The sequence below is a fragment of the Leucoraja erinacea genome, chromosome 21 (assembly GCF_028641065.1).
Source record: "Leucoraja erinacea ecotype New England chromosome 21, Leri_hhj_1, whole genome shotgun sequence".
NCBI lineage: Eukaryota > Metazoa > Chordata > Chondrichthyes > Rajiformes > Rajidae > Leucoraja > Leucoraja erinaceus.
Window position 1 is genome coordinate 8,115,174 of NC_073397.1, and position 27,386 is coordinate 8,142,559.

A 27,386-nucleotide genomic window follows, 5' to 3' on the forward strand; every position below is an offset into this window, starting at 1 on the left:
GGCTGCAATGGTGCTGATTGTGTGGGCATGGAGAGATGGGTTGGACTTGAACAGTGGAAGTCAGGGCGGCACTGGAGGTGGGAATCAGACAGGGAGGTTTGCTAGGGATGGGGTTCTGTGAGGGATGTTCTCAGAGAACACCGGCTTGTGCATGAGGGTGCCTAAAGTCAACTACTGAACAAATCTGTCTTTTCTTTAAGCAGTTTTGGATGTTGCCGTGTGAAGAACATGCCATTTGTGGAAACTTTCCAAATGTGGTGGTACAAATATTGCACCTGCAACGTGGAGGAGGACGAAGAGGTAGGTTGCCAAACTCTGCACGTTTTATAACAGAGACAAAGATCCACCAATATTAGATTTCTAGCACTAATGACCTCAGGATTCCTGGAATCAATTGTTTTTTCCTGCTGAAATGTTTGACTTGTTTATCCCTTCAACAAGGTCAGGAGTATTGCACATAAATTATCTGTCAACGTAGTTGAATGAAATAAAGCAGTTTCATCACCAAACTGAACGACGCACAGATTGTGTTGAAACTGGAAATACGTAGCTCTTTCGGACAAGGCAGGTTACTGTGGCGATTGGTGGCGCCAAAACACCTTCATGTACACATTGTCCATTGCAAGTTACTGATGATGGGACTATTATGGCCAGCTGCATAGTAATTAATAGGAAGGGCCTTTCATGCTCATTTTATGATAAACATCTCATGTTATAAAGTCCTTATGAATATTTTGAGACACAACATAAAATTTGAGATTTATTCATGACAGCATATGGACGTTATTAGACGTTGAAGCTTTCATGCTAAACTGACTTAAATATACAACATTACACTGTAGCAAAGTCAGCTTTTCACAAGACTCAAAAGATAGATGCAAAATGCTGGTGTAACTCAGCAGGACAGGCAGCATCTCTGGTGAGCAGGAATGGGTGACATTTCATGTCGAAACCCTTCTTCACGACTGAGTAGGGGAGAGGGAGATGAGGTATGGGAGGGGAACATGTGAAAATGACAGATCAGAGCAGATGAAGCCCAAGGAAATATAGAGAATGGTTCATTGTTGGCTGAGGGGAAAGTGACAACGAGGCATACAATTAGTAAAATTGATCAGGAGGACAGTGAAACTAGTCAGAGAAATAGGATGGGGGAGGGACAGAGCGAGAGGGAAAGGAAGGATTACTTGAAGTTAGACAAATCAATTTCATACCACTCAGTAGTAAGCTGCTGATGCAAAATATGAGGTGATGTTCCTCCAATTTGCCCAGGGCAGAAAAGGTCAGTGTGGGAATGGGAGGGGGAGATCAAGTGTTTAGCAACTCGGAGATCACGTAGGCCTAGGTGGATTGTGTGGAGGTGTTCTATCTTCGGTGTAAACCAGCATCTGCAGTTCCTCCCCACACTCTTCACAAGACTCTACTGTTCAATGATGACAGCACGAACACACGTACAGACATGAGCCACATGTTCTATGCTTAAATATGCATTCTACATGTGTGTTACTGCCTGTTTAATCTCCTATCTGCTTCCTGTTTCGCCTGACTTGCTGCTGCCACAAACATTCCCTTTAATTAGCCAGACTGGGTCAACTACCCTCTGTGGCGACTCCCAACTCTCTTTTTCTCACCTCTCTGACTTTAAAGCTGGGGTTGTTAGACTTGAAACATTCCTCTTATCCTTAGCTGTGCCGGGACTTCCCCCAACATTGGGAACAACTGCATCTAGCCTGTCCAAACCCCTTAAGAATTTTTGTTTCTATAAGATCTCCTCCAATTCTAGAGGATGCTGCCTGACCTGCTCATAAGACAGTTGGCAGAATCAGTTGGTGAACCGTTTTTATTTCAGTTTACTGTCAAAAAGAGCTCCTCCCATGTACAAACATGTGGGCTTGCAAGCAGTAACATTTGCTTTCTTTTTGGGACTTTTTGGATGACTTTGTCAAAAGCAGGGAATCTCAGGGGAAAATGGGTAACCATTTAACTGTGAGGTTGTTTGATGAGACATTGATATGTAATTTGGTGGTAAGCACCTAAAGCAACCTCAAATACTGGGGGACTCCTCCCTTTAAAATGCACCAGCAATCAAGATGTAAAAGGTGAGCAAACAGGTTCAAGACCCGCCATGGCAGTTCAAGAACCTGATATCATAGTGGCACAACTGGTAGAACCACTCGGAGGTACACAAAAATGCTGGAGAAACTCAGCGGGTGCAGTAGCATCTATGGAGCGAAGGAAATAGGTGACGTTTCGGGCCGAACCCCTTCTTCTGAACCACTCACTCCCTTGCAGTTTCAGTGAGCCAGGTTCAATTTTGTTCGTCTTTGTTCTATGACTCTTTGTAAGCCATTCCATCACAGTCTTCAAACCTTCGATTGGACCAGAGTTTCAGAGGTATCTATTCTAGGTTGCTACTGACCTGTGGGGAAATATTAGATTAATGCTTGGCAATTTGGAAGTAAGAGAAATAACCAATTTTTGTCCGAAGAAGGGTCCCGACCCAAATCGTCACCTATACACTTTCTCCAGAAATGCTGTCTGATCTGCTGAGTTACTCTTGCACTTTGTGTCATTTTGTGTCATACACAGGTTGGACTGTACCGTCAAGAGGCAATTCCTGTTTTCACATTCACTGTGACTAGAATTCCCCGCAGCCTAATGGCATCTGTGGAAGGAAAGTTAATTTCCAAGGTACACAAAATTGCTGGAGAAACTCAGAGGGTGCAGCAGCATCTATGGAGCGAAGGAAATAGGCAACGTTTCGGGCCGAAACGTTGCCTATTTCCTTCGCTCCATAGATGCTGCTGCACCCGCTGAGTTTCTCCAGCATTTTTGTGTACCTTCTATTTTCCAGCATCTGCAGTTCCTTCTTAAACAAGTTAATTTCCAAGTTTGGAATCCTTCAACAGAATTGGAAAAGGGAGATTTTCTGTTCCTATTTCAATTAGTCATTTGCAATGAATTGATTTAGTGAGTTGTACCATCACAGCATATATTTATGTTCTGATGACATCTTTTCAGCTCGTTAGTAGGTAAGGAGATAGGAATGCCAAGGGGCAAGTTTCTAAATCAACGGATAAACAGCAAATCAACATTGCAACGTCCCTGAGATGCAAGAATATTATTTAAATGCCACATCAGCTTCACAATCTGGTCATTGAATTTGCATCTTCACTCAGCGAGCTGCAGTTAACTCAAAACTAAATAAGTTAAACAAGTTGTTTTTTGTGGCATTTTCCAGTGCTGTTTTGAAATAAAAACTTTCCATTTGCACGAGCTTGAAAGGGCAGTGACAGCTTGTTACAAAATTACCGGAGATACAGAGTGCAGACATAAGTGCTGAATGCCAGCTTATCAGTCTTGCAGGGTCCATATTTATCATCAATTAAAAAATAATTAGCAAGCCGTTTACCTCATTGCAGTTTGTGTGGTCGTGCTGTGTTTGCGACTAAAATGTTCTCTTTGAATTGGTACCTCCAGTCCCATGTGCTTGCCATTTTCCCCGATGTTCTGATTCTCAATTGACCGAGTGAGTGTTGGCGTATGGACAACATACTCTAAATATTACCCAGGATGGTGTGGAAAATCTGGCAATATGAATGAATGAATAAGTTTATTGGCCAAGTATTCACATACAAGGAATTTGCCTTGGTGCTCCGCCTGTGAAAGAGATGGCTTTGGTTACTTTATCTTATTTTTTAATATTTTGCCTGTTAGGATATTACCTAATTCCTTCCTCTAATCCCATGCACCATTTTGTATGGAATAAAGGATAAACATTGCAGCCCCCCCCCCCCCCACCTCTCCCTTATCATTACCCTTGGTCTTTGCCGAGGCTGTCCGTGGGGAACACTGTGCTGGTGAAACCCAGCAGCACTGTGACCAGCCTGGGAGTTGAAAGTGAGCAGGGAAACAACAGCTTCAGTCTGAAATCCTCCTCCATTTCATTCCCATACTTTCTAGATACAGTGCGTAGGAACGATCTGCAGATGCTGGTTTAGACCGAAGATAGACACAAAAACCCTGAGTTACTCAGCGGGTCAGGCAGCATCTCTGGAGAGAAGGAATGGGTGACGTTTCTGGTCGTGACTTTTCTTCAGATGAAGACTCTTGACCCGAATTGTCACCTATTGCAGTATAATGTGGATAAATGTGAGGTTATCCATTTTGGTGGCAAAAACGGGAAAGCAGACTATTATCTAAATGGTGGCCGATTGGGAAAGGGGGAGATGCAGCGAGACCTGGGTGTCATGGTACACCAGTCATTGAAGGTAGGCATTCAGGTGCAGCAGGCAGTAAAGAAAGCGAATGGTATGTTAGCTTTCATTGCAAAAGGATTTGAGTATAGGAGCAGGGAGGTTCTACTGCAGTTGTACAGGGTCTTGGTGAGACCACACCTGGAGTATTGCGTACAGTTTTGGTCTCCAAATCTGAGGAAGGACATTATTGCCATAGAGGGAGTGCAGAGAAGGTTCACCAGGCTGATTCCTGGGATGTCAGGACTGTCTTATGAAGAAAGACTGGATAGACTTGGTTTATACTCTCTAGAATTTAGGAGATTGAGAGGGGATCTTATAGAAACTTACAAAATTCTTAAGGGGTTGGACAGGCTAGATGCAGGAAGATTGTTCCCGATGTTGGGGAAGTCCAGGACAAGGGGTCACAGCTTAAGGATAAGGGGGAAATCCTTTAAAACCGAGATGAGAAGAACTTTTTTCACACAGAGAGTGGTGAATCTCTGGAACTCTCTGCCACAGAGGGTAGTTGAGGCCAGTTCATTGGCTATATTTAAGAGGGAGTTAGATGTGGCCCTTGTGGCTAAGGGGATCAGGGGGTATGGAGAGAAGGCAGGTACGGGATACTGAGTTGGATGATCAGCCATGATCATATTGAATGGCGGTGCAGGCTCGAAGGGCCGAATGGCCTACTCCTGCACCTAATTTCTATGTTTCTATGTTTCTATTCTTTTTCTCCAGAGATGCTGCCTGACCCGCTGAGGTACTCCAGCTTTTTGTGAATACTGTCCAGATTCAGAGCAGCTTGTTTGAGAAAAAGACTGCCAGGTGGAATGGCTGGAGAAATCCACAGATGCTGCCTGACCTGCTGAGTTCCTCCAGCACTTGGTGTTTTGCTTGGGGAAATTCATTTTAGAGTTTCACTTTGCTGCTAATAGAGTTCCTTTCCCAGCAGCTGAATGCTCGTTTGTCAACTTCTTCTTGATGCAACTTGTGGCCTTAGTGTGTGACCACATGATATCAGTTACACAAACAGCAACAAATGCAACCTTTGAGTCTGGACCACCAACTATATCAGTGTAAGCCACTGTAAGTCAATTATGGGTGGTGTCAGTGTTAGCCGACTGAAGGACATGAATATACGTGGTGTCAGTGTGGGCCAACTGAAGTACATCATTAATGGGTAGTGTCAGTGTAAGCCTGCTTACAAAATATACACTTGTAAAGACATTGGTGAGACTATACATGGAGTATTGTGTGCAGTTCTGGTCTCCAAGTTCTAGGAAGGATATGATTAGGCTGCAGAGGTTGAAGAAAAGATTCAAAAGGATGTTACAGCTTGCATTATGATGGGGGACTGGATAGATGGATATTTTTCCCCCCAGGACTATAGAAGGCTGAGACTTTATAGAGGTATATGAAATATTAAACGGCATAAACAGGGTGATTGGTCACAGTCTCTTTACCAGGGGAATCTAAAACCAAAGACCAAATATTTAGCTCTTAGGTCTAAAGGAATCAAGGGACATGGGGGAAAAGCAGGAACGGGGTACTGATTTTAGATACACAAAAATGCTGGAGAAACTCAGCGGGTGCAGCAGCATCTATGGAGCGAAGGAAATAGGTAACGTTTCGGCCTGAAACGTTGCCTATTTCCTTTGCTCCATAGATGCTGCTGCACCCGCTGAGTTTCTCCAACATTTTTGTGTACCTTCGATTTTCCAGCATCTGCAGTTCCTTCTTAAATACTGATTTTAGATGATTAGCCATGATCATATTAAATGCCGGTGCTGGCTCGAAGGGCCGAATGGCCTACTCCTGCACCTATTTTTCTATGTTTCTATGTTTAAGCTTCGAGAGGAGAGGTTAAAAGGTGACTTGAGCAGCAACATTTTTTGCACACAGGCTATCAGATGAAGGGGTAGAGGCGGGTATTTCAACATTTGAAAGACAGGTACATGGATAGGAAATGTTCACAGGGTTATGGGCCAAAGGCAGGCAAATGGGATTAGCTCAGGTAGGCAACTTGGTCGGCACGGACAAGTTATGGAAATGTCAAAGACTAGGCAGCATAGTTTAAGGGTAGAGGGGGGAAGTTGAAAGGAAATGCGTGGGGCAATTTTCTTTTCCCCAGAAAGTGGTTGGTGCCTGGAATGCACTGCTAGGGATGGTGGTGGAAACAGATACGAGCGATGTTTAAGAGGCTTCCAGATAGCATATGGATACATAGGGAATGGAGGGGTATAGATCATGTGCGGGCACAAGGGATCAGAGTACCAGTTCTCCTCCTCCCATCCTCCTCCCCCTAGCCTACCTCCTATTGTACGTTTAATGTATGCAAGTCCAAATACACCCTGCTGCAATAAACATGGGCATCCTTCCCACAGCTGCAATCTCACACCCAGTGAGCTGCTCAGTGACCATGCTTCAGCTCTCAGCGGTAATGTTAATGTTGTTTGCAGGATCTTGACGATCTACTTCTCGGCGAAGACTTAACTTTCCAACTCCATTCTCAGCCCCTCCTCGCCCTGAACATGGTTCAAGGTGATCTGAACAACTTGAGCCCTGGTGTGAGAAACTTTGTGGAAGAAAGTGCGAAGCTGTGTCAGCCAGCCAGCATCCACATCTGTGATGGAAGCGAGGAGGAGAACGGGCAGATTCTGGCCATGATGGAGGAACAAGGAATGATCAAACGCCTACGCAAGTACCACAATTGGTGAGCAGCCTCCCTTTCTGCAGTGTACCTAGGTATAAGTTTACCATACTTAGGTACCAACACTATAATATATATAAGTACCTGTACCTAGGTACATTATTCAAAGTGCAACAGCTTTTATTTTTTAGTTTAGTTTCGAGGTACAGTACGGAAACTGGCCCTTGCCCACCGAGTCCGTGCCGACCTGCGATGCCCGTACACTATAGCACTAACCTACACACTAGGGGCAATTTACAATTATACCAAGCCAATCAACCTACGAACCTCTACATCTTTGGAGGGTGGCAGGAAATCAGAGATCCTGGAGAAAACCGATGCAAGTCATGGGGAGAAGGTACAAACTCTGCGCAAAGACAGGAGGCATTGTCAGGACTGAACCGGGGTCTCTGTTTTTTTCCCACCCTCCAAAGACGTACAGGTTTGTAGGTTCACAAAAATGCTGGAGAAACTCAGAAACTCGTGTCCGAAACGTTGCCTATTTCCTTCGCTCCATGGATGCTGCTGCACCCGCTGAGTTTCTCCACCATTTTTGTGTATCTTCGATTTTCCAGCATCTGCAGTTCCTTCTTAAACAGGTTTGTAGGTTAATTGGCTTCGGTAAAAATGTAAATTGTCTGCGCCGTATCTCTAAACTAAAGTCTAAAAGTTGCAGGTCAATAAATGGAGGATTCACCTGCAATATACAGGCTGTAAATCAATATCACAAGCACAACCTTAGCAGGGGTATGTGCAGATTAGAAGGCCAGCCCAAGGACTGCATTCACCTATGTACCACTGGTATTTTCATCACAACTCCAGCCATCTGTAGGACCTTGCAGAGGTTCCCTGGTCTGTGCCAAAGTGCAGCTAATTAGCAGGGCAAGCATTCATAGCATAGCAATCTTTATATCTACATGCAAAAATCTTAAGGAGTGTGAGAGAGGGGGGTGATGTTTCTCTTGTGTGGGGTGTCAGGAACCAGGATCCCAGTCTCAAAAGAAGACATTGGCCTTCCGGACTCAAGATGGGAAGATATATCTTTATCAAGAGGGAGGCAAATTCCTCGCGCAAGAGGGATATGGAGGCTCAGTTGCTGAATATATTAGTTTTAGATTTCAAAGGACTTGAGGGGTATGGGGAAGTGCAGGGAAGGGGAATCGTAGTGTAAGATATGCCACAACCTATTGAAAGGCAAAGCAGGTCGAGGGGCATGTATGGCCTCCTCCTGTGTCAATGTCTTACGGAGAATTACAATTCCTACAACTTTGAACACAGATGGGGGGATTTCCAGCTTGTAAAATGCTACAGAGAACATGAGAGTTCATTGTTTGTACAGTTACAATCTCCCCGTTGGATTTCAACCTTGTCGTGGTCAGGGAGCTTGTGTGTCTCAGTGACCCCTAGAGCTATGCCAGCGGGAGATTTGTCTCCTGTCAGGGGCTCCCATGCTGGACAGGTCGAAGGGTAGAGGCGAGACGAAGAGCGGATCCACTGGTCCTCCAGGTTGGAGGTTGAGCACAGGGCTAACAACCCTGTCTCGTAAAACAAATATGTTACGGAAACAGCAACTGAAGGAATCAACAACACTGAGTGGAGGACCTTCGTTGCTGCTCTACATGCCAGGAGGCATAATAGGCAGTAGTAAGTAACAGTTACAAAGAATGCTGCAATAAGTTAATAAGTTTGAGGAATAGCTACGATCAAGAATAGTAAGATTAAACGAGAACTTACCAGTTTGAAGTTTGATCTTTATTTTATGAGGAGTAACGTTGAGGGATTACGTGGAGTCTGCCAGCACGCATGCGTGTCAATCTTCAAACAGCGGTGTGAAATCACAGACAAACAGTTATTGAACTAAACATAGTAAAATAAGAGAAGCTAGAATACCAGTTGACCTTTATGATCGAGGGTGGGCGTGGAGGGCATGTAATCCCTCAACGTTACTCCTCATAAAATAAAGATCAAACTTCAAACTGGTAAGTTCTCGTTTAATCTTACTATTTTACTTCGGAGTCACGTGAGTGACTACGTGAAGATTTTAAAGCTCTGTGATTTCATGCCGTGGAAACGAGTCCAGGCGTCATAAACTGCATCAGTAGGCCAATGATGAGTGAACATTAATAATGCATTCAGACATGACATAGATATAGACATGTTGATGCTATTAATGAACAATAGTCGCAATAGTAACCTCCCTCAACCGGGAGGAAGTATGAAACAGACCTAACATAGAGTTGGCAAAACCCTCGATCTGGCAATGGGTTTATTCTGAATATTTGGACAGATCGTTAGTTTGACCATCCTGCAGCTGCTAGGATGTGGTCCATAACCCTGCTGCTGAGGTATAGCGGTCCTGGTGGAGTGAGACTCAAAATGTCAATGTACACTCCTGTATATGCCAGACCCTTTTAACCCCCTGGAGAAGGTCTGTAGTGATACCTTCTAACGAGGTTTTATGTAACTAACAATATTGCTAGTCAGAGTCTATAAGGCTCTTAGGGACCTTGACATACTGGTGCAGGTGCGTGATCACATGCAACCCAAGGTCCATGAGATATGCAACATCTAGTTTGGTCTGTATCCCTGTCTACTCTGCTTGACTAATCATAAACAAAACATGTTATTATAGCCCGCAGATATGATCATTCTATCCAGTGCAGCAATGACTGGACCCGTAGCGCTGTACTCAGCACCATGGCATAACCACTAGTAAATGAGTTTGACCAGGACAGGGATGTTGCTGGTGCCCATCGGCGAAGTGACGTAGCACAATGTTAACAACCCATATCTCAGCGTCCCTAGACCTGGGAGGTTTTAAGTTGACGATACCCTTCATAATCTAGATGTCAGAGGGTGAGACCCGACAGAGTGGTTTTTGTCCCCCACAGCCAAATGATGTGGAGGTACTTCAGGCACAGTAAAAGGAACTTAATGCTATAAATCCCATAAAACTGAATTTCAATGCATCAGTCATCCGTGCAGAGTTAAATGTAAATAAGCATAAACAATACCTCCCATCTGCTATGAGGAATGCTGCTATTTGGTGCAATCCCTGCAACCTGCAGTGAGCACGCCCAATGCTTTTGGTTTGACAACCCGAGCCGCAGGAACGGTCTTAGTCTGTAAGTCAATGAATTGATTATATCATGCAGAGGATGGTTTCAACATCACAAATAAACCAGCATCTTTTTTGTGTCCAGAAATTACCGTATAAGGTTTTATGATCATTCCCCACATCAGCGGGAACCATGGGTATATAACCCAGGCAGGCACTATGAAAATGTTGGAAGCGGGAATCTTGCTGAATTTTGCAAGACCCGTCTATTGAGGCTAAATGGAGGAAGACATAAAAGAACATTCCTCCCTAGTGTAGCGAGAATGCACCCATCGCCACAGATATGCTTTGTATTTTTTGCAACTGGTGATTGAGCCTGGATGCAAGCATCTCGATCATTAGTGTCCCATCGATCCAAAATGTCATTAAATACTTTGTGATTGCACATTCATTCTGTGTTGTCGTTGATTTTGCATGATAATACACCAGTGCTAAATGCGGTTAGGTAAAACTATCACCAGATACTTTGATTTGATTGTACCTTTGTGATTAACATATACCACCACCAAAGTGTATCACCTTGGACTTGTGCTTGCAGATTATGCATGAAAACACCCTTTAATGAACAGAATGCACCTGGTGTCCATTGGCAGTTGATACCATAACTGAACAATTGATAACTCATGCTAATTCCATCTGCCTCCGTAATTAGAGATGGTATTAGTAATTTTCCATCTTTGAGCAATAGCATCAGTTTTGAATTGAATGAAGATTTACGGATGAAAGGTTTAGTGGAGCAACGCTGAATACTGTTCGTCCATCATTGTGACTTTGATGGTTTCAGCTGGGAATAGCAGAGGTCTTTTGTCTCAGAGCGGAGTCCCAGACAAATGAATGGATTAATTGTATCCCAATAATCAATAGTATCAGTTGGTAGCAACTTAATTTAAATTTAACTGGACGGATGAGAAACCCAATTTATCAAATATAGCTATGTTGCTGATAAGGCTAATTTAGTAAAATACAGTATGTTCAATATCACCCAGATTGGCCATAACACTTATTTGCTAGCTCTGTGCAGTCGAAGCACTGATTGTAGTGATTTGGTAAATAATCTGGGAACTGAGGTAAGCCCATTTTGCAACACTTCTGAGTGTATCATTGCCTCATCCAGCTAAATTTCAATTATCTCCGAAGCCTGTGAGCGGAAATGATCACATGGAAGTTATTCAGTAATGTCTATATTGCACATGCGGGTTGAGCTGTTGACAATGAACTGTCCACATCTCCCATAATTGCGAGCCTGCCTTGAAAGGCAACTCCAACCATACCTGCTGTGCAGTATAAACCTAATCTCATGTTATCCCAAACCAGTGTAAATATTCAAACCAGTGTAAATATTACCAACCTGTATCCGTGACAGGAGACATCATCGATGTGGCTCCGTACCTTTATCCGAATGGGAGGACTTATGCAACCCAACCCAGGAGCTGCCTCAACCATGTGTGCATGATTTTTGCACCTTCTGCTCCTGGGAGGTAGAGGAGCTTGAGTACGGGGTCGGTGCATGTTCCAGGAAGGTCGTTCTGGGCTGTGGCCTGAAAAAGACCTTTGTCCTGGTTGTACTGCCTTCAAACTTTCACCAGCTTCAGTGTATCGTGGTTTGCTGGTGGGTGTGTAGGGGTGCTGCCGCCGGAGATGTGAGGTCTTGCGTGATGATGTGGCCTTCATGAGCACGACGGCCCTCATCGAGCTTCTTGACCTGTTTCAACAGGTTGCCCCCAAATGGCAGTATCCCCCAGATAACACGGTTCCCTGATGCTGGGTATTTGGTAGTTGTCATTCACAGCCTGCTCCTGCTGCTGGTTGTGTTGTTCCTGCACCCCCAGCACACTTGTGGCATCTTCAGCCAAACCCGTCTTCAGAGTCAGCCCAGAAGTGGCTCCTAATGCTCCCCTCTGTCGAGGGAGATGCATTATGCAGCCCTCAATAAGGTGCTGCCATGGCAGTCCTAGGAGCCCATGGTGACTAGACTCCATATACCGCAGCATGTCACATTGGAGCATCTGTTCCATCAACCGCTCCATGTGGGATATGCGATCACAGTCGCTCCCGCTGGCGGTGAGTCTTCACAGCCCGACTCGTCCGAGCCTTCGGGCCTGTCCGACTTCTGCTTGGCCTTCCCTCCAGTCTATGGTGTCGATTCGGACTGTGCAGGTGCCAGGTCGGAGACTGCTGATCGAATAGCGATCCAGGTGCAGCCTACAGCTGCTGACTGCCCGCACTTCCGCGGTCCTCCGCAGTCAGTCTGGATGCGGTCCATTTGGACTTAGTCCATGGTTCCTTTCCTGTAACATAATTCTCACAAAAAATAGAACAAAACGACCTTAGAGTAAATAATTTACCTGCATGTCCTGTTTTAAACCTTCCGCAGCGGGGGCAACGCTCCTCCCAAGCCTGGTCTCGTGGTCTCTGTAGAGGGTTTCCCCGCGATATTCATGGTCGGGTTTTTCTCCCTCGAGCTTGAAATTCCCGTAGTCATTGCAGCCGGGATTCCCTCAGCGGTACTTGTAGAAGGGCTTCTCCGCGACGTTCATTGCTGGTTTTTCTCCCCCGAGCGTGGTATTCCCGTTGCTATAACCGGGATTTCCTCCACAGTCCCTTATAGCAGGGCTTCTCTGCGCTGTTTACAATCAGGGCCCCTTCGCGTTTCCCCGCCAGTCATACGCAATGCGATAGACGATATAGGCGGCGCAACTCACCCCTACAGCCTGCCTGTCTTTTTTTTTATTTTTTGTCGAGTTAAATGTAGTGTTGGTGTTTTTTTAATACTGGTTTTAAATGTGTATATGTGGGGGGTGGGGGGGAACTGTTTAAAATCTCTTCCCTGTCCGGAAGACCCGACCTTTTCCCTGTCGGGTCTCCGTTGTCGTTGGGGCCTAGCACCGTGCAGCGGCCTCCAACCTGAACGACCCGGGGGCTCGGGAGACGGCGGAGCTGCGGACTACTCACCATCGTGGGGCTGGCCGGCCTCGGAGCGTGGGGAGCGGTGGTGACCCGCTGCTGCGACTCGACTCCTGGGGCTCGGAGGCTCCAGCAACGCAGCCGCATGTCCGGTGGACCGGGGCATCGGGAGCTCGCAGGTCCGGGGGGAGAGACCGCTTCCCGGAGCTCCCGCAACGAGACTTCTCCAGCCTGTGTCGCGGGGTTGGAACGACCCGGAGCGGGGACGTACATCGCCCGGCGCGGCTTCATGGCCATGGGACATTCCAGCGCCTGCCGGGGGCTCCAACTTTGTGACTTTTAGACCGGGAGCGGGGCCGTAAATCGCCCGGCACGGCCTAAAATGGCCGTGGGACTTATCATCGCCCGCCTGGGGCTTGGACATCGGGAGAGAAATGGAGAACAGGGGAGAGAAAAGACTTTGCCTTCCATCACAGTGGGTTCACTGTGATGGATGTTTGTGTGAATTAAATTGTGTGTATGTCTGTAGGAAATTGTCTTTGTTTGTATGGCTGTGGAAACGGAGTTTCGTTTGAGCCTCACTGAGGCTCAAATGACAATAAATGGTATTGTATTGTATTGTATTGATATGACGTGCATGCGAACTGGCGGGGCTTCTTCACGGAATCACTCACATGACTCCAAAATAAAATTATAATTAATAAACACTCATTGATGCTAAACAAATATCAAATGTCAGCATGGTTGGTCCTCACAGCAAGAAATAGATCATGAGTCCAGTACATTGTCAGTGACCCTACACACCAACATGTCCACATTTAGATGGAAAACACACAGGATAAACTGCAACCCCGTCTCCTTGGTATTTTACCCCACACACATGCATTATATTCACCATAAAGTCTCCGACTTTACAGAATTGTCCTGTGCACTTTGACCAGTCGGTACCAGAACTCTGCAGTCGTTGTGAATGCTGAACATTGCAACGGTGCGGCGGTGTGGGCTGTCAGTGTGGGCAGTGACTGACCTAAAGGAGGAGTCACCACCTCTCGTTCTCATCACCTTTTATCACCTCCAGCTGGCTGGCTCGCACCGACCCCAAGGATGTTGCTCGTGTGGAGAGACAAACGGTGATTGTCACCCCTGAACAGCGGGATACCGTTCCCATAGCGAAGAACGGAGAGAGCCAGCTGGGCCGATGGCTGTCCGAGAAGGAATTTGAGAAGGCCTTCACCGCACGATTCCCAGAGTGTATGAAAGGTAAAAGGCGTTGATTCAATCTGTAATATCTCCCAGCTACTACTTTACGTTGATTAGAGAGTTACGCTCATTAACGGTTCAATAATAATGCCAGAGTCATTGATCTTCAGTGTGGATCTTACCAGGCCCCAAGCTACATGGCATTTGGCCACATTCCTCAGCAGTTAAATTACCTAATGTGGTTCCACATCTACACTGGGGAACCAGGATCCCTGCAGCTGGTTTGGTCAACCCTGAATTCAAACCGTGAATATTGTGAACACATTTCCTGTCTGCACCAATTGTTCACAGTGGCTGGTCCGTGCCATATTACAGTGTAGCGCAAATAAATACAGGAATCTACCGTATTTGACAATGTAGACAGGTGCAGTAACTATAGTTAAAACTCTACAGTGCTTCACATTTGGTAATAAGGCATTCTCCAGTGAGCTTCTGCTCCAGCAGTGCCCATGGACTGACCTCCTTGCTTTGAATCTCCAGGCCGTACGATGTACCTGATCCCGTTCAGCATGGGGCCCGTGGAGTCGCCTCTGAGCAAGTTTGGCGTCCAGCTCACGGACTCGCCCTACGTTGTAGCCAGCATGAGGATCATGACACGTATGGGAGCGGCTGTGCTGGAGGCGCTGGGCAGCGGCCAGTTTGTGAAGTGTCTCCACTCAGTGGGCTGTCCTCTACCACTGAAGAGTAAGTGTGGTCCTGCTGTTTGAACGGCTTGTGCTGTGTGGATGATGGGGGAAGGGGTTGTTGTGTACATTGAGGCAGAAACTTTGTATTGGGCCTGTGGTGACAATCTCCGTCTTGCTTGCAGAGCCACTGGTCAATAACTGGGCCTGCAACCCGGACCTCATCCTGGTCGCCCACATTCCTCAGCGCATGGAGATCACTTCATACGGGAGTGGCTACGGCGGCAACTCGCTGCTGGGGAAGAAATGCTTTGCCCTGCGCATTGCATCGAGGATGGGCAGGGACGAGGGCTGGCTGGCTGAACACATGCTGGTGAGTAGATTCAAGATTCAAGATTCAAGATAGATTTAATTGTCACGTGTGCCCGATGGCAAAGTGAAATGAATTTCCATACAGCCATACAATAAAAATCAACAGGACACTACACACTATAGGGTTTGACATAAAACATCCCCACACAGCAGAATCAAAGTTCCCCACTGTGTGGGAAGGCACCAAAGTCAGTCTCTTCCTCCACTATTCCCCGTGGTCAGGGCCTCCCCAAGCCCTCCGCAGTTGCCGCTACGGGCGGCCCGATGTTCAGGACCGCACGCCGGTATGTTAAAAGTCCGACGTTGGGGCTGCGGGACGTCCTCAGCGGCGTGGACACAGCCGGAGTCGGCGGCTTCCAATGTCCGCAGGCCGCGTCGGGTGGAGACTGCTGCTGGCGACCCTCTACAAGGCGCCCCAGGACTCCACGATGTTGTTCAGCGCCGCCCGCGTTGGAAGCTCTCCGCACCAGAGCTCCACGATGTTGGAGCAGCGGCCCAACGCCCCGGAGCTCCAAACGGCGACCCAGGTAGGCATCGCCCGCTCCGCGGTGACTCCAGCGCTGCACCGCCGCTGTAGCAGCCCTGGTCCGGTTCCTGGTCCCCGGCAGGAAAGGCCGCTCCGATCCAGCTGGTAGGCCGCGAGGTGGGGGGGCGAGGACGCGACTCGGAGAAATAGTCGCGTCCCCGCCAGGAAGAGGCTGAGAAACGGTTTCCCCCTTACCCTGCCCCCCTCCCCTACATAAAAAAGTTAAAGTTTCCCCCAACACAACACTTTGGACTAACTAAAAATAATAAAAAAGACAGAAATAACAGACAGTAGGTAGAGGCTGCTGCCAGTGCAGCGCCCCTAGAGGGGGAGTAGAGGGAGTGGGGGGGGCTGCTCCTTGTGGAGCCACGGCTGGAGGGTTAGTCAGCAGCTGCAGATTATCAGTAACCTGGCTTTGCTCCCAGCGTCTGACTGGCCTCTCCCCTTCCTTCCTTCCACAGATCATGGGTGTGACCAACCCCAAAGGCCAGAAGAAGTACATTGCTGCCGCGTTCCCCAGCGCTTGTGGCAAAACTAACATGGCCATGATGAAGCCCACACTGCCCGGCTGGAAGGTGGAGTGTGTGGGAGATGACATCGCCTGGATGAAGTTTGATGAGCAAGGTTTGTGGGTTTTGACAATTCTCCACAGTTGAAAGCAAATGAAACAAAATATTGAGGAAATTGTCCAATTTATTCCAAGCCTCGTGCCTGGTGTGAGAATGGTTAACCCTGTTAACAAAGATCTTCCTGCTCCTCTCCACAGGAATCCTGAGGGCAATCAACCCAGAGAACGGCTTTTTCGGCGTTGCCCCCGGGACATCCGTGAAAACCAACCCAAACGCTATGAAAACCATCCATGAGAACACCATTTTCACCAACGTGGCAGAGACCAGTGATGGTGGCGTTTACTGGGAAGGAATCGACGAAACCCTTCCTCCCCACATCACAGTGACTTCCTGGAGGAACAAAAGGTGGACGCCAGAAGATGGGGAACCTTGTTCACACCCCAACTCCAGGTTCTGCTCTCCTGCCAGCCAGTGCCCAATCATGGACCCAGACTGGGAGTCTCCCGATGGCGTTCCCATTGAAGCAATTATCTTTGGAGGGCGGAGGCCGAGAGGTATGGAAGTGTATTCTGTAAAGGAGCACTCACAAGCATTAGACGGTCAGTGTGTGGGTTAATGACAATGTACTGAACCACTGCTCAATGTGCTCCACCCCTTTTCTTAACAGGACTTTTGTAAGTTTGATCTTGTCTAACTAACCTGACTTGAAATGTTTGCTGCAGGCTCTGTCATACAACTGAAGACCTATGCGCTATCTGTAGTGTACCTTGTGGCAGGGTTTGGACATTTGCCACAAGGTATACTATAATGCCATACATTATTCCTCCATAAATTGGCAGAGAAACTGGTTATTATTTTAGATCTGTTATGGGACCTGCAGTCATGTGAGCTGCCCGTCATATTTTCTTCATTACATCAGTCACTCTGCCCCGACACACTTGATTGGCTGGCAGACTAAGAGGGAAGCTGAGGTTGTGATAGGGAGGTCGAGTCATGCAGCAGTCATGCAGCAGTCATGAAGCAGTCGTGCAGCAGTAATGAAGCAGTCGTGCAGCAGTAACGAAGCAGTCGTGCAGCAGTAATGAAGCAGTCGTGCAGCAGTAATGAAGCAGTCATGCAGCAGTCATGAAGCAGTCATGCAGCAGTCATGCAGGAGTAATGAAGCAGTCATGCAGCAGTCATGCAGCAGTCATGCAGCAGTCGTGCAGCAGTCATGCAGCAGTCGTGAAGCAGTCGTGCAGCAGTCATGCAGCAGTCGTGCAGCAGTCATGCAGCAGTAATGAAGCAGTCATGCAGCAGTCATGCAGCAGTGATGAAGCAGTCATGCAGCAGTAATGAAGCAGTCATGCAGCAGTAATGAAGCAGTCATGCAGCAGTCATGCAGCAGTAATGAAGCGGTCGTGCAGCAGTAATGAAGCAGTCATGCAGCAGTCGTGCAGCAGTCATGCAGCAGTGATGAAGCAGTCATGCAGCAGGGACCCAGGCCATTTGGCCCAATCATGTCCATGCTGCCCAGTGGGTATCCTTAGTGATCTCTCGCTTTCCAGTACTTGGCCTTCCATGCCTAAGTGATTGAAGTGTTCACTTTGGCACTTGGATGCTGCCCGCGACCTTGTTTCCACCTCTCTCTCTCGCACCGTATTCCAGGTACTCGTCACTAGATAGTGGGTGAAAATGAACTCCCTCAGACCTCCTCTAAATCTCTAGTACTCCGTACCCTAAACTTACGGCATATCCAGTCTACTCCGCCATTCAATCATGGCTGATCTATCTTTCCCTCTCAACCCCATTCTCCTGCCTTCTCCCCATAATCCCTGACGCCCGCACAGAATTTGTCGTGACCTGCCAGTCTGGCTGTGTAGTTGTACAGAGTACTTGCGGTCCACCCTATATACACCATAATCACGACCCCTCTTAACATCCTCCACTGCAGGATAAACAGACCCAGTCGGACCAGCCTCCTATTATTGAAGCGCTCCATGCTCAGCACCATCCTATGTTAATGCAAGTTCCCCTCATCTGTGCTTTATCCTGCCTACTGCAGGGGTTTATAAGCTGCCAGTGCCAGACGGGGCTGATTCACCCTGCTGTGGGACGGGCAGTGCCTTTAATGGGTCCGCCTACGAGTGACGAGCGACCTTGGTGGAAAGAAGCAGAGGGTGGCTGAAGTGGTACTGATTCTGTGGTCATGGTGGGCTGGGCTGGGCTTGAACAGTGGAGGTCAGGGCAGTGGTGGAGGTGGGAGTCAGGCAGGGAGGTTTACTAGTGATGGGGCTCTGTCTGCGATGGATGTTCTCAGGGAAGGTCTGCTTGGGCATGAGAGGCCCCGCTCTGTGAATGGACTGTACTGGAGCATGTGTTGGAAGGAACTGCAGATGCTGGTATAAACCGAACATAGACACGAAAAGCTGGAGAACCAGGAAGTAAGATGCAAAATGAAGGAGCACCTTGACGAGTGTTGATCACCATTGGATACATCCTAGGGCCTTGGGTCAGACACACGGAGGATCCAGAACCATGCTGTTCAGAAAATGCTCTGGATGTGCAGAGTGATTGTTTTTCTGGTAGAATATCCTGACCCCTCTCTTCTGGTGCATTCCGACCCAGAAATTAAACGAGAAGGCTAGCGCACACTTCAGTCCTCCTGTGGTAAACATGGCTTTGTGAATGTGCTGAACAGTAAACCCTCACAATATGTAGCAGATTTTGGTTCTGGTGGACCGAGGCGCCCCTTGCACAGCCTCATCCGACTTGCACTAGTTTCCCATTGAGCTGGCGTCTGGTTGAGGGAGCAGGGAGTGCGAGCAGCATGAAGATGGCGTGATTACCGGGCCCATCCCTGGCCTGCGCACCCACCGCACGTGGGGCCAGAGGGCTCTGCAGTTCCCCGGCCTGTGAATTCCTGCTTGTTTTTAACAATAGACAATAGGTGCAAGAGTAGGCCATTCGGCCCTTCAAACTAGCACTGCCATTCACTGTGATCATGGCTGATCATCCACATTCAGTACCCCGTTCCTACCTTCTCACCATATCCCATGACTCCGCTAATCTTTAAGAGCTCTATCTCACTCGCAACTCTTCAATCTCCCCCAACGCCCTCCTCCTTCCCTTCTCCCAGCCTTGGGTTAAACTTTACCCCCTCACTGGGTTACAGCGGACATTAGGCAATAACGGACACCAACCCCCATGGTCCATTATTGCGAGGGTTCACTGTATGTTGCGGGCATCACTAAAGTGTCACTTCCATTGTGCCCATTTCCAGATCGACACCAGGATGATGCAGATTGTCCATCCAACTGACAGCAACTCATAACATGGGTGGGGACAGGGAGGAATGGTTTGAACAATACAGACCCATTTCACATTCTAGAGCAGATTTCACCATCAAGACATTGTGTTCTGTTCCAGGTGTCCCTCTGGTGTATGAAGCGTTCAACTGGCAGCACGGAGTTTTCATCGGAGCAGCCATGAGATCCGAGGCTACTGCTGCAGCTGAGCACAAAGGTACGAGAGTGAGTCTGGGACAGGGAGCACAGTGAGACTATCGTGTCAGTTTTGTCCTCAGCTCCAAAGCAAGGAATTATCAACCACTGAGGAATTGCAGCAAAGGCTGTGCAGACTAATCCCTGGGATTGCAGGCGTTACATGGAATAGTACAGGAACAAGTCCCTTTGGCCCATGGTGTCTATGCCAACCTGGATACAAAATTAGAGTCATCCCTTCTACACACAAATGATCCATATTCCTCCATTCCCTTTATATCCATGTGTCCATCTAAAAGCCTGTTAAAAGCCTACCATATATGCTTCGTATCTGCTTCCACCACCACCCCTGGGAATGTGTTCCAGGCACCGCCCACTCTCAGTGTAAATTAAACTTGTCACGCATATCTCCTTTAAACTTACCCCCTCTCATTTGTAAGTATTCTAGTATTTGACATTTCCACCGTGGGATAAGGGTTCTGAGAGTCTACTCAATGCCTCTCATCCATATTACAAAAATCTGATCTTGACCGCTTTTGGCCCACTGTGCTGCGATTTCCGACAGAACGCCACCACCTACGGCCGTCATTTTTGGCCACATCGCTCAGAGCCCCCCTCTGCCTTACGCGTGCGGAGGATTTTCCCATCGATGACAAATCAGAGAGATATTAATATATTTTTTTAAATCACCATTCTCTCTGCTGCCCCTGCTGGAAAGGAGGGGGAGGGACTATAAAACCAGGGAGTGGTGTGCCTCAGTCTCTGCAAGATGGATGAAACCAAGGGCCACGTCTCTCTGAGCTCTGAATAACACTGAACAAATGTCTACACAACTGTGAGTCCCCTTAATGTGGTTTGAAAATGAAAATATGGTTTGTTTGAAGTACAAAGGCCCTGCCTGCAAATGGTTGTTTGGGTGCTTTGGCTTGAAGTTGAAAGGCACTACTTACTGCAAATGGCGGCTTGGGTGCTTTGGCTTGAAGTTGAAAGGCACTACTTACTGCAAATGGTGGCTTGTGTGCTTTGGCTTGAAGTTGAAGGCACTACTTACTGCAAATGGTGGCTTGGGTGTTTAGGGTTTGAAGTTGAAAGGCACTACTTACTGCAAATGGTGGCTTGGGAGCTTTGGCTTGAAGTTGAAAGGCACTACTTACTGCAAATGGTGGCTTAGGTGCTAGGGCTTGAAGTTGAAAGGCACTATTTACTACACATGGTGGCAAAGTTGAAAGGCACTACTTACTGCAAAATGTAGCTTGGGTGCTTTGCCTTGAAGTTGAAAGGCACTACTTACTGCAAATGGTGGCTTGGGTGCTTTGGCTTGAAGTTGAAAGGCACTACTTACTGCAAATGGTGGCTTGGTGGCTCTGGCTTTGGCTTGAAGTTAAAAGGCAATACTTACTGCAAATGGTGGCTTGAAGTTGAAAGGCACTAATTGCAAATGGTGACGTGGGTGCTTTGGCTTGAAGTTGAAAGGCACTACTTACTGCAAATGGTGGCTTGGGTGCTTTGGCTTGAAGTTGAAAGGCACTACTTACTGCAAATGGTGGCTTGGGTGCTTTGGCTTGAAGTTGAAAGGCACTACTTACTGCAAATGGCGGTTTGGGTGCTTTGGCTTGAAGTTAAGAGGCACTACTGCAAATGCACTTACGTCCTGTTTGCACTGTATATTGATTTTAGATAAAACACCACTACTTACGGCTGTGATTTTTGGCCATCTTACTCGGTCCCCCTCCGCTGAGCAGGTGCAGAGAATTCTTCCCATCAATGAAAAATTAAAGTGTTATTAGTGTTTAAAAAATGTTGAGAATCTCTCTCCTGTCAATCACGCCATGAAAGCCACACCTTTTCCGGAGGGAGGGGGAGTGGTTATAAAACCCGGAAATGTGGGTGTGGCTCGGTCTCTGCATGATGGGGGAGGGAGAGGTCACGACTCTGTCTGAGCTGTGAATCAACTGAACACACTGAATTTCAACTGAACTGTGTTTTGTGTGGTTTTATGGTGGTTCACCCTGCATGAAATGGTATGAAAGCTGCATTTGAATTTGGTGGCCTTGTGCCCTGCTGGAAATGGAATGAAATTGCACTTGAATTTGGTGGCCTTGCACCCTGCTTGAAGTGGTAAGAAACTGCACTTGAATTTGGTGTCCTTGCACCCTACTTGAAATGGTAGGAACATGGATTTGAATTTGGTGGCCTTGCACCCTGCTTGAAAGGAAATTTCAAGGAATAGTCATGAGTCAACTGCCAGCCCACCAGCCGTGAGTGAGCTGCCAGCAGATCAGGCTTGAGGGACTGAGCTGCCACCCCAAGAACCCATACCTCCACTCCAGAAAGCCCCCCCACTGGCCACCAATATTGGAATTGGTGGAGAGGTGGAATATTGCGTCGGGGGACCAGCCCTCCCGTGTGAACATGGGACCCAACGGGTCCCACTTAGTCTAGTAATTTTATAAACTTCTATCAGGTTCTTCAGAGTTCGCTGCTCCTGAGAAAAGAAATCCAACTTTGCTCAACCTCCCCTAAGGGCTAAAACCCTTTAATTCAGACAGCATCTTATTAAACCTCTTCTGCACCCTCCCCAAAGCCCCACACCTTTCCTGGAATGAGGCGGACGTAAATCCATACAATCTCCCAAATGTGGCCTCAGCAAAGTTATATGATGCGGAAACTTGACTTTCTGACTCTTCTGCTCAATGTAATGACTGGTGAAAGTATCCCATGTGCATCCATTCCCACTCCATCTAGTTATGTTACCACTTTCCACTTTCTTGGATTTGGGCCCCAAGATTCAGGGAGCTATGGATTTGGGCTCCAAGAGAGGGATTAGTGCCGTTAAGTGTTCTGCCGTGAATTGTATACTTTTCCTTTACATTTAACCTCGCAAAGCGAAACAACTTCATTGCACAGGTTAAACTCCACCTGCCACGTCTCCACTCACATTCGTAACTGTTCTATATTCTGTTGTATCCTTTGTCTTCATTCTGCACTGCCATAACCCCACGAATGGTTGTGCTGTCTACAACCTAAAGCCCCTGTCCCACTTTCCCGAGTTACTCACAAATTCTCCCGAGTTTTCCCCTTGATTCAAACTCGGAGAATGTCCGTAGCGAGTCCATAGGAGTCCTTAGATATTTCGTAGCGGCTCGTATTGCCAGCCGTATGTACTCGGGGCATCAGGTAAGTCGGGACGTTTTTTCAGCATGTTGAAAAATGTCCATGAGTAGAAAAAGTAGCCCCGAGTACCTACGTCTGGCATCTCCGAGTTTCAATCAAGGGGAAAACTGGGGAGAATCATGAGTAACTCGGGAAAGTGGGACGGGGGCTTTACTAATCAACCATCTACATTTTTGTCTAACCCATTTAAACAGAGGGCCCAGCACACAGATCCCTGTGGAACACCATCGCCCTTAGACCTCCAGCCAGAATAGCACCCTTGCACTACCTTCTATCTTCTATGGGTAAACCAGTTGTGAATCCAAACCACCAAATTATTGCTGACCCCACGCATCTTAATCTTCTGGACCAGCCTAACATGAAGAAAGTTTTCAAATGCCGTTTACAAAATCCATGCAGGCAACATCCACTGCCCTCCACTCTTCAATCACCTTTATCACCTTTACAAAGACAAATTTGTCACCATGTCATGGACAAAGTCATGCTAACTCTCTAATTTTCTCTTCCAAATGTGAGTCAATCCAATCTCTAATTATCCGCTCCAATAGCCTCCTTACTGCTAATGTGAGTACTCCTCCTATAATTTCCTGCATTATCCCTGTTTCCCTTCTTAAACAAAGGAACAACATTGGCTATTTTCCAGTTCTCTGGGACTTTGCCTGTGACAAGAGAGGATAAAAATGTTGTCAAGCCCTAGAAATCTCCTTCCTTGTCTCCCTCAAAATAACCAGACATCGATCTTATAGGAACCTTGGAACTTATCCTCCTGAATTCTATTTTAGACCTAACAGCCCCTCCTCCATGATCTCACAATGTCTTAACCAATTGGTGTTCCCTACACTGACCTCACTATCCTCCACACACTGCTTCTTGGTGACCCTTCATTTCAAATGTATGTATAAAAAGCCTTGGAATTCTCTTTAATTGGTCTTGTCAATGATATTCCATGCCCTCTGTTGGTCCTCCTGATTCCTTGCTTGAGTTATTTCCTGTTTTCATTTTACTTTATGTTCCTGTCTAATTTAATCTTCCTAAATCTTGCATGCACTTCCCGTTCCTTTTTGGCTAAATTTACAACCTCTCTAGTCATCCAAGGCCCCCCTTACGTTGCCCTTCTTATCCTGCCTCCTAACTGGTACAATCCGGTCCTGAACGCAGACTCCCACATGTCAGGTGTAGATTTAACCCATAACAGCTCCTCCCAATTTAGTCTCTCTCGCTCCTGCCTAATACTGTTGTAATTTGCCCTCCCCTAATTTAGTACTTTCCCCCAAGGTCCAGACATTCTTATTCATAACTATCTTAAAACTGAAGGATTTGTGATCACTGTTCCCAAAATGTTCTCCAACTGAAGAAGGGTCTCGACCCGAAATGTCACCTATCTCTCTTCTTCAGAGATGCTGCCTAACCCGCTGAGTTACGCCAGCTTTTTGTGGCTATTGCCACTCACCGAGCCAGGCTTGTTTCCAGTATAAAGTTGAGTATGTTTCCTCCACTTGTTGGACTATCTACGTACTGATTCAAGATACCCTCCTGAATACACCCAACAAATTCTGTCTCATCTAAGCCACTTGTAGAGAGGAAGTCCTCGTCAACATTAGGCAAGTTAAATACACCACGACAAACCTATTGCTTTTACATCTTTACATAATATGTCTACAGATCTGTTAAGAGGAGCTGTTCGGTCTTCCAATTGGCTATTGGGAGGCCTATAGAATACTCATTCGAGCGATTGCACCTTTTTTTGGAGAAGAGGTTGAGATCCCCTGGCCTTTATTCACCTTGGAAGAATGAGAGGAAAGAAACAAAATTGTGATTTTGAGAGACACAAAATACTGGAGTAACTCAGCGGGTCAGGCAGCATCTCTGGACAGAAGGAATAGGTAACGTTTCGGGTCAAGACCCTTCTTCAGACTGAGAGTCGGGAGAGGGAAACCAGAAATATGAAAAGGTAGCAAACCAGGAAAGATGGAGCCCACAACGGTCCATTGTTGGCTGTGGACAAGGTACTAACAAAGGGATAGGAACAGTGAAACCAGCAGGACGACGGGTGGGGGAGGGACAGAGAGAGAGGGAATGCAAGGGTGACTTGAAATTACAGGTAATACTAGACTAAGTGGGACCCGTTGGGTCCCAGCATCACACGAAGGGCTGGTCACCAACGCAATATTCCACCTCTCCACCAATTCCAATATTGCTCGCCAGTGGGGTGGGATGGCTTTCTGTTGCGCTAGTATGGGTGTTGCGGGCTGAAGGTACTGGTATCCAGAGAGCTAGTATAGACATTGTGGACTGAATGGATTCTTGGGCTGGCAGCCAACTGCTGCAACGATTTAAAAAGCCAAGCCAAGGCAAACAATTTGGCTGCAGCCACCCGACAACCAAAATTCATTTTGTGAACACAAACTTTTTAAAAAGGTGAGGCAAACAATTGGGCAGCAGCCACTTACAGCTTTAGAGCCGCATCGAGGGGACTCACCGGGGCGTAGACGTGCGTTCAGTGTTATTCGCAGCTAAGAGTGCCGTGACCCTCTCGCTTCCTGGGTCTGGCAGAGACTGAGTGAGGGACTACACTTCCGGGTTTTATAGTCCCTCCCTCCTGCCGCCAGCGGAGGAAGCAGAGAGAATGGTGAATTTTTTAAAAAACATTAATATCTCTCTGATTTTTCATCGATGGGAAAAATCCTCCGGACCCGGAAGGCGTAGGGTGTCTCTGAGCGATCTGGCCAAACATGACGGCCGTAGGTAGTGGCGTTCTCCCGGAAATCGCAGCACAGTGGGCCAAAAGCGGTCAAGATCAGACTTTTAGTAATATAGATTCATACCGCTGGGTTGTAAGATGCCCAAGCGAAATATGATGTGCTATTCCTCCAATTTGCATTGGGTCTCACTCTGACATTGGAGGAGGCCCAGGTCAGGAAGGTCAGTGTAGGAATGGACAGGAGTGTTCATCTGTTTCGTTTTTCCAGAGATACTGCCTGACTTGTTGAGTTACTCCAGTATCCTGTGTCTATCTTCGGTGTAAACCAGCATCTGCAGTTCCTTTCTACACATTGTGATAAAGGTAGACAGACTAGATACAGGGAGCAAGTTTCCCTTGTCTGGATACAGGGAGGATGTTTCCCTTGGAACTGTGTCCCCTTCCCGAGCACCAGGGGAAGGGGACACAGTTTCAGGATGTGGGGAAAGACATTTGCAATTTGTACCCCTTGGCCGCGTGGGTTTTCTCTGAGATCTTTAGCTTCCTCCCACATTCCCAATATGTACAGGTTTGTAGGTTAATTGGCTTTGGTAACAATGTAAATTGGTCCCTAGTACTGGTAGGATAGTGTTCATGTGTGGGGATCGCTGATCAGCGCCGACACTGTGGGACGAGAAGGGCCTGTTTCCGTGCTGTTCTAAACTAAACTCAACATTTAGGACTGAGGTGAGTACGTTTTTCATTCTGAGGGTGTGGGCCTTGTGGAATTCTCTAGCACAGTTGGTGTGGAGACATGTCTACAAGATAGTTAAGACTCAACCATATTTACTCAAAAGGCCTCAAGAAGTATCGGGGGAGGCAGGAAGATGGGCCTCTCCAGCTCCCACTTCTCCGTGTCACTATTCGGGCACCAGATGGGGTTTTCTGTGAATCTGCATCAAATAATTTTATTCCACAATGTAATGTGCCTAATTTCATATTGGAGGGATTTGAATATTTGCTTCCAGTTCCATGCCTTAGGATTACATCCAGTATCTTTACCACAATGCTACATATCCCACAATACAATACAATACAATACAATCCTCTCACATACTCCATCTATTCAACATGAGACGGGGAGCTTTACCCTAACATTTGAATACAGGGCAAAGGTTGTGCCATGCTGGGGTTAGTTTCCATAAGTAACATCCCATTAGCCCCTTGATTCCCGTGCTCCTCTCGGTACCAGTTCTTTACGCCTCCTCTCTTGTTCTTCCTCAGGTAAGGTCATCATGCACGACCCTTTTGCCATGAGGCCTTTCTTCGGGTACAACTTTGGCAAGTACCTGTCGCACTGGCTCAGCATGGAGCACAGGCCCCAGTGCAGACTTCCCAAGATCTTCCACGTCAACTGGTTCCGCAAGGACAAGCAGAACAACTACCTGTGGCCCGGCTTTGGTGAGAACTCGCGGGTCCTGGAGTGGATGTTCCGTAGGATCGAGGGAGAGGACTGCGCCAAGCTCTCTCCCCTTGGCCTCATCCCCGCTGATGGTGCCCTGAACCTGGAGGGCCTGAACAATGTGAACATGGAGGAGCTCTTCAGTGTCGAGAGGGAGTTCTGGGAAGAGGAAATAAGAGAAATCAGGAGATACTTTGATGAGCAAGTCAACGACGACCTTCCCAGTGATGTGGCCAATCAGCTGGAGCAGTTAGAGCAGAGAATAAGTGACTTGTAACCAGGGCCTTGCCAA

At 47.3% G+C, this 27,386-nt stretch overlaps 1 protein-coding gene across 1 annotated transcript; it reads left to right on the plus strand.

Annotated features, from left to right (window-relative positions):
* Positions 1–213: 213 nt before the first annotated feature.
* Positions 214–27,386, plus strand: LOC129707212 (phosphoenolpyruvate carboxykinase, cytosolic [GTP]-like). The gene is made up of 9 exons (XM_055652044.1): positions 214–300; positions 6,749–6,948; positions 14,025–14,206; positions 14,687–14,890; positions 15,015–15,202; positions 16,189–16,351; positions 16,494–16,850; positions 19,705–19,800; positions 26,917–27,386. Exons 1-9 carry the CDS (start codon positions 229–231, stop codon positions 27,369–27,371), a joined length of 1,917 nt encoding a protein of 638 aa, XP_055508019.1. The 5' UTR covers positions 214–228; the 3' UTR covers positions 27,372–27,386.